The 12,435-nt window shown below is 56.4% G+C and overlaps 1 protein-coding gene across 2 annotated transcripts in view; it reads right to left on the reverse strand.

The window, feature by feature from the left end:
* Nucleotides 1-4,497: 4,497 nt before the first annotated feature.
* Nucleotides 4,498-12,435, reverse strand: part of CABIN1 (calcineurin binding protein 1) — a 107,190-nt gene continuing 99,252 nt past the window's right edge. The window contains exons 34-37 of one of the 2 annotated variants that reach the window (XM_027845616.1): nucleotides 10,412-10,616; nucleotides 7,547-7,711; nucleotides 5,322-5,524; nucleotides 4,498-4,934 (exon numbers count right to left, since the gene is read on the reverse strand). In XM_027845616.1, the coding sequence (XP_027701417.1) occupies nucleotides 4,791-4,934; nucleotides 5,322-5,524; nucleotides 7,547-7,711; nucleotides 10,412-10,616 (717 nt within the window). In that variant the 3' untranslated portion in view covers nucleotides 4,498-4,790. The remainder of the gene's footprint in view (nucleotides 4,935-5,321; nucleotides 5,525-7,546; nucleotides 7,712-10,411; nucleotides 10,617-12,435) is intronic. The other variant, XM_027845617.1, reaches the window with a different exon arrangement.

Consider the following 12,435-nt stretch of genomic DNA (forward strand, 5'->3'; position numbering starts at 1 on the left):
GGAAAAAGTCCAGTAAAATCTGTGCCTTTGGGGCACCTAGGTGGCGCAGTAGATAGAGCTCCAGCCTTGGAGTCAACAGGACCCGAGTTCAAATCCGACCTTAGACACATAACATTTACCAGCTGTGTGACCCTGGGCAAGTCACTTAACTCCATTGCCCAGCCAAAAAAAAAAAAAAATCTGTGCCTTCTCCCACCCCCAACTCTTACAAGCGAGCAGCACTGGAAAACATATCAGACTGAATCCTGAATGGAAAATCCAAGAGAGAATCACAGGGGGTCATTTTTGCAGTCAGGCCAGCATGGGGAGACAGAGAGAGATGCTTGTGAATGCTGAGGACGATGGAGTCTAGCCAGAAGTGCCCCAGGCAGAGAGGGGGTTAAACCTGGACAAGTGCTGACTGGGAGCTCTGGTCTTCCCTCCTTGGGTCACAGATGCAGGGCTGAGTGAAGATGGGACCTCAGGGTTGGCATTCCAGGGTGTGGCCCTGGGCTGTATACTGAGCAAGAAGCAAGTCCAGAGGCCAGCAGGAGCTATGTGGCTTGGACCCCAGGAGCACAGCAAGGCCTCGTTTCCAGCCTCCAGCCCCAGCCAAAGACTGAAGAAGCATAACCTGGGCAGTGACCCTGGGCCCTGCAATCAGTGTGAACTAAGAGAACTTTCCCGGCAGTTAACAGAGGCCAAGAGCAGCGAGTCTGCTGAATCTCGAAACAGGGCCCACAGGACTGTGGCTCAGCCTGAAACCTAGGTCAGGTACTTGCTCAGATGAGGCAAGCAAGGATCAAACTCGGCCTTGGACAAAACAGCACTCACATCCCAGACCTTCCCTCCAGAAGTGGGCAGTCTGAAGTCAGGAAGCAGGGTGGAAGAATGAGCAAGCAAACAAACAGAATCCTACCACAAAAAGCTATTATGGTGGCAGGGATGCTCAAGACACAAATCCAGAAGAGAGTGATTCTAGAACAGCTACAAGCAAAGACTCAAAGGAAAGCACAGCTTGGCATCAGTCCGACCAGAACTCCTGGAAGAGATGAAGCAAGAGTTCCAAATAGAGATTTTTTTTTTTGGCTAGGCAATGAGGTTAAGTGACTTGCCTAGGGTCACACAGCTAATAAGTGTTATGTGTTTGAGGCCGGATTTGAACTCAGGTCCTCCTGATCCAGGGCCGGTGTTCTATCCACTGCGCCACCTAGTTGCCCCCCAAAAAGAGATTTTAAACATTTTTTATAAGTTAAATAAGAGTGCTAGCAGAAAAACAAAATAGAAATGAGAGGTAAGGAAGAAATAATTGAAAAGGGGATTAACAACTCAGGATAAGAAATACAAAATCTGGGGCAGCTAGGTGGCGCACCGGCCCTGGATTCAGGAGGACCTGAGTTCAAATCTGGCCTTAGACATGTAACACTTACTAACTGTGTGACCCTGGGCAAGTCACTTAACCCCATTGCCTAATCAAAAAAAAAAAAAAATACAAAATCTTCCCAAGCCAACAAACTCCCTGAAAATTAAAATGGACCAAACAGAAGCCAATGACTCTATGAGAGAATAAATATTAAAATAAAGTAAAAAACCTTGGCAGGGGAGGGGGAGAGTAGAAGAGAATGCAAAGTGAGTGTCCTAGAAAAGAGATTAAGAAGAGAAAATTAAAGAATTACTGGACTATCTGAATGCTGGGACCCAAAAAAGAGCTTGGACATTCTATTTCAAGCATTCTTAAAACTGACCTAATTTCTTAGAGCTAAGGGGCAAAGTAGGAAGAGAAAGAATGTATCAGTCACCATCTGAAACTCCAAAATGAAAACTCCCAGGAACATCATAGCCTAAATCCAGAGCTTCTGAGTCAAAGAAGAAACAGAGAGAAAGCAGCAGACAGACAGAAAGAATTCTAGTCTCAAGGAGCCACAGTCAGGATCACACAGGATTTGGCAGCCACAATTATAAAGGCACAGAGAGCTGGGAATATGATACTGCAGAAGGCAGTGGGGATATGGGCTTATGGCCAAGAAGAGTTTACCCAGCAAAACTGAGTATAATTCTACAGGGGGAAAAATACACCTTTAGTGAAGTAGAGGACTTCCCAGAATTCCTGATGAAAAGACTAGAGCTGCATTGAAACTATGAAGGTCAAACACAGGAATCAAGAGAAACAGAAAAAGGCAAATATAAGTAAACAGTCATAAGGGACTAAAGAAGGATAACCTACCAACTTCCTAATATGGGGACATTGTACATAAGTATTTTCAAACCTGATCAACAGGGATCACAGAGGGAATCTAATTAGAGGCCAGGAATGGGTCTGTTACATTTTGATGATTTTAAATGAAGATTGGAAAGGGAGGGGGAATAGAATACACTATAGAAAGGGAGGAATGGGAGAGGAAGGTCAGGGAAATTACCTCACATAATTGGGGTGCACAAGTAGATGTCTAAGCATAAGGGCTATAGGGAAAGGAGAGTGGTTGATCCTTTAACTCCACTCACACAAAGCTGGGTACGGAAACACATTTCATTCAATAGAAAAATAGGAGAGAAAAGGGAGGAGGGGGAAGGAGGAATTAGAGGCAGGGTGGATGGAGGGATCAGTCCCAAGAAACTCCTAGCTCTTCCTGCAATGCCCATCAATTGGGGAATGACTGAACAAGTTGGGACCCATAAATGTGATAGAATATTATTGTAAGAAAGGAGAAAGGGGACGGTTTCAGAGAAGCCTGGGAAGATCTGGGTGAACCAAGACAAAGGAAGCGAGCAGAACCGAGAGAGAACTCTGGCCTACCCAGCGATCTGCCACAATTCCAGAGGACACGTCAGGAATCTGCCGCCCACCTCCTTCCTGAGAGAAGGGAAAGAGGCCAGATAGAGCCATCTTTCCTTCGGGGGTGGGAGGGGGGTACGGCCAATGCAAGAATCACACAACCATCATCTGGAGCAGGTTTTGTTTTTCTTTTTTCTCGATTTGGGTTAGGGTTGGGAGGAAGAGGATTTTTGCTGATGGAAAGAAACGAGCTAACAAAGCTGGGCAGCGAACTCCTAGAAAGAGAAGTGGCCATCACTCAGAGCAGCCTGGCTTCGCCACAAGCAGATCTGCACACACTCGCCTCATTTCCCTTCTGGGCAGGGTTTCTACACCGAGCTTCCTCACAGCAGAGCTTCCATGGGAGGAAGCGTCCACACCTGCCAGGCCCCCTTCAGCCCTGGCTTGGCCCACCCTCGCTGGGCAGCTCCACGAGACTGTGAGCTCCCGAGAGGATGGACTTTTCCTCCCTTGCATTTGTACACACAGAGGATGCCTAATAAATGCTCCACCTACCTATCTAGCTGGGCAGCTAGGTGGCACAGTGAACAGAGTGCCAGCCCTGGAGTCAGGAGGTCACTGGGGGGTGCCACAGCGCACAGGGCACTGGGCCTAGAGCCAGGGAGACTCGAGCTCAAATCCAGCCTCACACACTTTGGAGTCACATGACTCTGGCTGGGTCATACAAAGTCCCTTCACCTGACTTTCCCCATCTGTAAAATGGGGGAAATAACAGCACTTATCTCTCTGGGTTGTTGTGAGAAGACAATGAGATACATCTGAACAGAGTTTGGCACACAGTAGGTGGCTAATGAATGCTTGTTTCCATCACTGTATGGGAAGGGAATGCTGTGGCTGAGACGGTGAGATGGACAGGGTCAAGGCCAAGTGTGGACAGCTGCACTCGGAGCGCTGCTCTGTGGCAGGAGGTCTCCAGCGGAGGGCCACAAGGACACACACTTGGCCCCAGGCCCATGGTCGTGACTTGGTTCAAAGCAGAGGGCATGCTGGCCAATGCACTGGGCAACAGTCAGGATCCCAAAAGATCCCCACAGGTGGAGACTCACAAGCAGAAATTCAATAGGAATAAATGTCTCGCACTTGGGTACAAGAAATCAAGTTCATAAGCACAAAGTAGGGGAGGGTGCATGGAGGGGCCCCAAGGAAGATCTGGGGGTCCGAGTGGCCCACAAGCTCAGCGGGAGTCTGTCCTTGGGCTGCGTTAAGAGGAACACCGGGATCCATTCTGGACCACGGGGTTTCAGAAAGACACTGAGAAGCTGGAGTGGACCCTAGCACAATGCCTGGCACACAGTAGGTGTGCAATCAATGCTTGTGGACTGACTGGGGGTCCAGAGGAGAGCGACCAGCCTGCTGGAAGGAATGAGGCCTAGCTAGCCTAGACAAGAGCAGACCTGGGGCACGGGAGGCTGCCTTCCCATCCCCCGAGGTGGTTCAGACTTGGGCAGTGGGCAGGAGCCAGAGGCAGATTTTGGGGCCTCCTCAGGTTAAACTTCTCTGAACTGTCTTATGAGGGAGTGAGCTCCCCATCCGGGCAGGCCGCTCCTCACTCTAGGATAGTCTAACCTGATTTTACAAATGAGGAAACTGAGTCCCAGAGAGGAGCAAGGGTGCAGCGAAGGGCACAGGGCCAGGGCCCCCCACAGCCGCCGGCCCGACAGTCAGCTCAAGTAGCCACACGCAGCCACACTTTTCACTTTATTAGAAAAGGAAAACCGTCCAGCTGGAGGCAGGTGCCGCCAGGATGCCGCCGCGGCCCGGGCGGTTCTGGCGACTTTGTATCCGCTGTCTTACAAAACTAACACTTGGTAGAAAAAGATGCGCGGGGGACCGTCCCTCTCCGTATAAACAGCTGGTCGACCTCTCTGGGCCCGAGCTTTATAAAAAGCGCCCCCTTGTGTCCGCCTGCAGGAGAAGCTCAGTCACGCCCCGCCCCCCTCCTGAGGCGGGGCGGGGCCAGGCCGGGAGGCCACGCCCCTCAGATGTCCATGTAGTCCTCGTCCTCGTCGCTCTCACTCTCCAGGGACGACTCCTGGCTGGACATCTCCAGGATCTCCAGGGCGGGCTGGCAAAGGCTCTCCTTCTTTACGGTGGCAGCCGACTGGGCGCTCAGGATCGCCGACTGTGGAGAGGGAGGGGCCAGACGGGTGAGGCCGGCCTGTGACCGACCCCCCTCCTCTCCAGCCCGACTGGCTGCACCCCTGCCCCGGGCAGTGAGGTCAGCTAGTAGGGGGCCTCCCAGGGAAGCCAGCTGCCCCCCCAGGCCAGCTGCCCAGGCACCCCCGGCTGGTGCCCCCCTGCCAGCTGCCTTGGTGCCCCTGGCTGGAGCCCCCCCTCAGACCAGCTGCCCTGGCGCCCCCAGCTGGTGCCCCCCTCTGGCACCCCCAGGCTGGTGCCCCACCTCAGGCCAGTTGCCCTGGCGCCCCCGGTTGGTGAGGCTAGCCAGACTCCCACCCCAACCCCCCTCCTTGGGCTGGTTCCCTCCACCCCCACCCCCAGTCTCATTTACCTTCAGCTTTTGCTTGGTCTCCTCTGAGATGCTGCCCTTGGGGGAGAGGAGGGTGGGGGTCGGGGGAGTGACCGTGATCTCCGGGGGGAACTTGGAGATGGAGGAGGGGATGACCAGCTTGGGCATGGTGGGCAGAAGGCGGGCTTTGACCCGGGGGGGCTCCGCCCGGGGGGCCAGGCTTCCCGAAGGCTTTGAGCTGGAGGCTGAGGAGAAAGCAGAGCCTGGAGGTGAGGGGGCTGCCCCTGCCCTGGGGGCTACCTGGCGAAGAGGGGGCCGCACACATGCTCAGGCCCCGGGGAACTTAAGGAACTCACTCATTGCCGGGACTTGGGCTAGTCCCTCTCAGCTTGGTTTCTGGTCACGCTAAAAGGTCGCAAGCCCAGCCTTGAAGAGAGCCAGGAGTCTAAGGGCTGGGCGTCTGGGACAGCCTGGGCAAAGGTGCAGAGTGAGGAAAAGCAAGGAAGCCGGGTTGGCTGGACGAGAGCGGGCGAGCGCGTGAATGAGTGTGCGTGTATGTCTGCATGGGTGGTCTATGGGCTGTGTGCACGTGTGAATGGTATGCACAAACGCACCCCAGGGAGTCAGCCCCCCAGGCTGCCTGCCTGGCCCCCAGCCCTCCCATCTAACCCCAGCCTCTTCCTGGGCACCTGTGCCCACAGGTGCCCGCCCTGCGGCCAAATTCCTTCCTCAGTGCTCTCTGATTCTCTGTCACGGCTGCCAGTATTCAGGCCCCCACATTCTCCACCTCTCAATCCCCCAAAGCCCCCTCTGCAGCTGCCAGCCCCCGGGAGCAAACCCGCCTTCATCTACAGTCTCTCACTCTGCTCCCTCTCCTGGCTCTCACGGATGTGGGCTCTGCCCTGGCCGCCACCTCCACACCGGCTGCCCCTTGCTCCCCTTTGCCCCCCCAAGCCCCCCCAGCCACCTCTCCTCCTTGGAGGTCACTGGGCCCACCTGGACCGGCGCTCCAGAGCCTGGTAGCCGCCGTCTGCTCTCAGGAGGCGCCTCAGGACCCTCCCTGCCCTAGCTCAGGAAGCTCAGAGCCTGGCTCCAGGACCCTCTGCCCTCAGAGGGGACACCCACTGGGTGGCTGAACCCCTCAGCTCCTCAGACTGCTCGCCTCCTCCACACCCTCCTCAGACCATGCTCCCCTGCACTGACCCACCAACCAGGCGAACCAATTCAAACCACACGGCCCTTCCCTCAGGGCTCCCTGGGCCTCTCCTCTCCTCTCGGAACCTGCCCTCCTCCCCGCCCTGGCTCTTCCATCCAGCTGCCTGGCCTCTCCTCTCGGCTGTCCCACCACCACCAAGCCTGTCCCTGTCCTGGCCACCAGGGCTGCCTGGAAGTCCCATCTAAAATTCCACCTCCTCCAGGAAGCCCTTCCTGCCCCGTCTTGACCCAGGGCCTTGCCTCAGTTATCTCTGTCTTGTGAGGAGCTTGTCTGAACAGGGCCCGGCACACAGTAGGTGCTCAGTCCATGTGTACTGGCAGGGGCAAAGCCATCCAGGACAGGGAGGCCCGGGTCCTTCCTTCTGGCTGGGGCTCCCTCGCTCTCTCCCTGCTCTCTGGCCACCAGGGCTGCCCCTTCCTCTGACCCGTCCCCAGGCATCCCAGGAGAGGCCCCGCCTCCCCCTCCCTCTGGCTTCACGTTCAGTAATCTGCTCGAGGGGGGGATGGGATGGCGTGATGCCACCAGGCCTGGAGGACGGCTACGCTGGGGGTCTGGAAGCAAGACAGAGAAAGCTCCAAGATGGGGGAATCTCAGATGTAGACGGCAGAAGAAAGGGAGGGGGAGGAGGGGAGGGGAGCTCCGAGCACAAGCCTGGGCGGTTTGTAGGCCAAGACCTGGCAGTTCTGGGTGGAGCCCCTCCCCCTTGAAGACCCCGTGCCTGGGGCAGCACTGACACTGACTTGCCCAGGGTCACTGGGCCCCTCAGTGTCAGGTCCCATCATTGGGGAGGGGATGAGGGAGCCCCGGTGGCCCGCACAATGCCCAGTGTCCCAGTACTTAGCACAGGGCCTGGCACACAGTAGGTGCTTAATGTTTATTGGCCGCCCCCCCAGAGGGCTTGACTGGGAGCCTAGAACCCGTGGACCTGACGATGCCTTGGGAAAGTCGGGGCACCTGCTCGTCTGAAGAGGGCCTCCCAGAACCTGGCTTTCCCTCCATCCTAAGGGGACTGCAGAAGTGTCCTCAAAGCCTCATGGGGCCACACCCTTACCCTGGCCACAGGCGCGTCCTGCAATGGCACTGCTCATGGATTCAGCATGCCCGAGCTCAGGGTCGTGCGTGGCGCTCACGGCTGACTCCACCTGCAGCCCAAGGTGGGTCTCCTGCTGCTGAGGTCCCAAGGTGCTTCTTCGACCACCGGCTGCCGGCTCCTCCCCTAACACCAAAGACAGAGTCAGGGCGTCCGCACAGGACGTGTCGGGGCTGGCCTCCCAGGGGTACGGCCCCTCATCCCCCTCGTCTTTGCCCTCAGCAAAGAGCACAGGGCACATTTTCTGAGAGGCTACTGGCCATACCTGGGGCTGGCCAAGGAGACACAGAGAAGAGTCTCCTCCGAGGGGAGGTGAGGAGCTGGGAAGCCTGGTCAGCACCAATGAGGCCTAAGAAGTGAGATGCCATGCCTGGCCCAGACATCATTAGGAAAGCATCAGGGGCCTCGGGTAAACTGGAGGGGGTCAAGAAGGGGCCAGAAGCGCTAGAGGGCATTAGAAACGTCCAGACCCCTTGTCCTCAGGCCACCAACTGCCCAGAGCAGGACTCCATGGGGCTCTTGTTTTTTTTTTTAAAGGCAATTGGGGTTAAGTGAGTTGCCCAGGGTCACACAGCTAGTAAGTGTCAAGTGTTTGGTCTGAAGTCGGATTTAAACTCAGGTCCTCCTGACTTCAGGGCCGGCGCTCTATCCACTGCGCCACCCAGCTGCCCCTACATGGGGCTCTTGGAATGGGAAGGAAGAAAGAAGGAACCCCAGATCTCAGGGCCAACGGCAACCAGGTGAGGCAAAGTGAGCGGGCATGGCCACGAGGCCCGAGCAGGGAGTGGCGTGCCCGGTGATGAGGAGAGAGCCACCCAGACACCTTCAGCGAGACAAAGCCACGGGCACAGATGGGCCGCAGGACCGTCACTCAATGCCCGTGCCCCTCTGGTGGCAGTGAGGCCCTGCCCGGCCCACATGGGACAGGGGAAGCAGACGGGACTTGGCAGGAACATCTGGGGTCCATGGGGTGGCTAGTGGCACACTGGTGAAGAGGGACCCACGCTGAGCATAGACTGAGATCAGATAGTGGTGAAGCCCATGGGAGAGGGAGAGAGAGACACAGAGACAGAGATGGGGGAGGAGAGGATGGAGAAGAGAGAGTGGGAGGGAGGCAGAAAGATGAAGAGAAGGTCCAGCCTGGAGCCTGGGGGCCCCTCCCAATTCCGAGGGCATGACCTGAGCAACTGAGGAGAGCCCACAGGGAGTCTGGGGCTGCGATGGCCCTGAGCGATGAGGCCTTCTGAGCCTGCAGCAGGGGCCCTTTCTGCCCACTCTCATCCGCCCACTCTAGCTGACCCAGATTCTCAACTGCACAAAAGCCTAGCTGAGACAGAGCTTACGCATCTTCTCTCCTAGAACAAGCTTCCAGAGTCCTCCCAGGGGAGGCCTAAATCTCACTCGTGGGCAGGCAGCCTCGGAGATGGGGAACTCACTGCCTCCTGAGGCAGCCTGTCTGCTGTGGGACAGCCCCAATGCAGAAGGATCAACTTCTAGCAAAACCCGCACTGGCCTCCACTCCTGGCTCCAAGTGTGTCTGGGGCCACAAGTGGCCTGCACACGGCGGCTGGCAGATTCAGAACTGGAGGCTCAGCCCCACCCCCTCCCCCAAATAAGACCAGCTGATCTTGTCCCAGGACAAGTCGCCAATGCCCCAGAATCCAATCACGCACCAATGGAAAGCAGGTGGGCCCAAGAAGACTCTTTGCCCTCTTTGCGCTGGGGACTCCGAATGGAGCTCGCAGCTCACTAGGACCCCCAGGTCTACTTCGAGGCCCTGCCAACCCTGTCCTGACGCTGCAGTGTGGCTTCTGACCTCCTGAGCTCTTAGTAGCCAAAGTGGAGGCCACTTTCTCAGTTCTCACCCTTTCAAATCCGCTGACCCCTAACCAGCCTCTCTCTCCAGGTCACGCCCTTTGACCTGAAGTGCCCCACCGCCCCCAGGGCTCTATCCTGGGCCCTCTGCTCTTCTCCCTTCTAGAAGCTCTCTTCCGCTCCCGTGGGTTTCACGGTCACCCCTCTGTGATGACTCCCAGACCTGCACATCTAGACCCCAGGTGCTGCACAGAACTCCTCTTTCCTCCAAATGCCCCTTTCCGGTAAAGGCATCACCACCCTCAGCACTGCCCCCTCTGATGCCTTTCCCCATGTCGGTACAGGGCCTCGTCCCCTCCCGCCTGGACTATGGCGGCAGCTGCCTGCCTCAGTCTCTCCCACCTCAGTCCATCCTTCATTCAACTGGACAATTGGTCTTCCTCAAGCACAGGACTGACCACGTCACCCCTGCCTCGATGCTCTCCAGCGGCTCCCTCTGGCTGGCCCCCCTCCCCACCCCCTGCTGGAGCCATCCCTCCCAACCCACCAGATATAACTGCCCTGTCCGCGTCTGCATGCACTGCGCCCACGTCGCAGATGTTTGTCTGTGCGCCTGTGTCCCCAGCCCAGGGCCTCGGCCCGTGCTTGCTGATGGCCTCGCTGACTGTGGCACACGTGAGGGTGTGGAGAGCAGCGTGGGCTACTCCAGCCTCCCCCAGTCCCTGCCTGCATGACCCTGAAGCTGGGCTGGGAATGTCTGGGACAGCCCAGGACGGCTCCCTTGAGAGGCTTAACGGGCAGGGCCCATCAGTAACCTGGTACCACCTCGGCTTTTGGCCACGCTCTGTCAGCACCCTGCTGCCTGGCACCCCCAGGACCTGGGGTCAGGAGGCCTGGGCTCTGGTCTTGGTTCAGCCACCCAGGAACTGGATGCCCACTTTCTTCTCAAGTGCAACGATGCTTCAAGGCTACTGGGAAGTGGGCAGAGCTGGACAAGGAGGGCTGCCTTACCTGGAGCCGGACAGGCCATGCTTGCAGGGGCCTGAGGATCCTTGGAGGCAGACGCTGGCTTGGCCTTGGGGGGGATGTCAGGAGGGGTTGGGTCAGAGCTTAAGGGTGCAGGCTGGAGGGCAGGGGAGGCCGTTGTGTTGGCCCAGAAGAAGCTCTCCCTGCTGTCCTTAGGGGGCTTGGGCGTGGTGGGGGTGTCCCCAGTGGCCTGTGGACACGAAGAAAGAGAAGGTGAAGAGGGAGGGAATAGATACTGAGCACTTATCAATATTAGCTCACTTAATTCAACTTGCTTCATGGGTGCTGTTATCATTTCTCTTTTATTACTGGGAAAAATGAGGCAGACAGCAGTGAAGTGACCTGCCCAGGGTGTCTTCCTGCCTCCAGGCTCAGGGCTTTCTCCACTGCACCCCCAAGCTGCTTCTGGCTCCCTTCCTCTTGTTACCAGCTGGCCAGCGAAGCCCTGGGGCTCCAGACCTGGCACTCCCCAAATCGCTCGAAGGGCACCCCCCCATCCCCGTCTCCCTCCTCCACACAGCTGTCAACCAGGCATTCCTCAGGCCTAAGTAACTCTCCTGCTCACATGCCTTCGGTGGGTCCAGCTCACTTTGGGCATTCAAGGCCCTTTATAGACTTATATGGCTTAATCTTACATCCTCCAGGTAAGCCATCCTCTGCCAGCACTGAGCCAATGATTCTTGGATCCTGCCAGGCCAGAGGACAGTCGAGGTCCTGGGCAGCCAGCACCTGCCCGGCAGTCAGAGCTCCATCCAAGGAACATCCTGGTAGGCTGGCTTTAGAAAGGCCCATGATGGGCACTTGAAGCAGCCAGGCTCCTCCTTGGCTCCAGGCCATTATTGGCTCTGCTCTTGACTGCGCCCCTGGCTCTGGATTGGGAGGCAGGAGGATCAAGTGGGAAGGGCATCTTCAGGACCTGAGTCCTGGTCTGATCTATTGCCAACATGCCAGGTAATCCTGGACAAGGCCTATCACTGGCAGGCCCTCCCTAGGAGTGTACCAAATTTTTTTTTTTTTTAGTGAGGCAATCGGGGTTAAGTGACTTGCCTAAGGTCACACAGCTAGTACATGTCAAGTGTTTGGTCTGAGGCCGGATTTGAACTCAGGTCCTCCTGACTTCAGGGCCGGTGCTCTAACCATTGCGCCACCTAGCTGCCCCCCCCCCCACCTTTTTTTTGGCTAGGCAATGGGGTTAAGTGACTTGCCCAGGGTCACACAGCTAGTAAGTGTTATGTGTCTCAGGCTGGATTTGAACTCAGGTCCTCCTGAATCCAAGGCCAGAGCTCTATTCACTGTGCCACCTAGCTGCCCTGGAGTGTATCAATCTTGTCTCACCCCCTAGGATCCAACCAGGGGCTAGGCCCTGGAGCGGAAGAAAAAACAAACAAGCATGGCCAGATTGAGGACCACACATCCCTTTAGGAAAACAACACCTCAATGTAGAGGCAAATATGAAACCCATAGAGCATAATAAAAATCAGGTTAGAGGGAGGAGCCAGGGGGCCGAGAGAGGCTCTGAAGGAAGAGGATTCTGAACTGAGCCTTGAAACAAATCAAGGATTCTAAGAAACAGAGAGAGATGGGAGAGCATTCTGGGCCTGGGGGAGTAGGTGAGTATAAAATTCTGGATTTCACATTTCCCTTGCCAACTCCTGGTCTGCCACAAAACCATATGCCCCACACAAGCCCAAGGAAGAAGATGTGAAGAAGGTTCAAGTTGTAACGTTTTAAATGTCAAACAACATTTTGTATTGAATCCTGGAGGTGACAGGTTGCCACGGGTAAATACTGAGTAGGGGAGTGACGCAGTCCAACCGTGCTTTAGGAAAATTACTTTAGTGGATGAGTGGAGGATTGGAGTGGGAAACCAGGCAGAGCCACATGCAGCTATTACTATGGTCCAAGTGTGAGATGATGAGGGTCTGCACCAGGGTGGGAACAGTGTCATAGGTGAGAAGGTGGGGTATTTGGGAGAGGCTGTCGAGATGAAATGGAACAGAGGTGCAGCT

Source organism: Vombatus ursinus, unplaced genomic scaffold (assembly GCF_900497805.2).
Source record: "Vombatus ursinus unplaced genomic scaffold, bare-nosed wombat genome assembly UNPS02015012.1, whole genome shotgun sequence".
NCBI lineage: Eukaryota > Metazoa > Chordata > Mammalia > Diprotodontia > Vombatidae > Vombatus > Vombatus ursinus.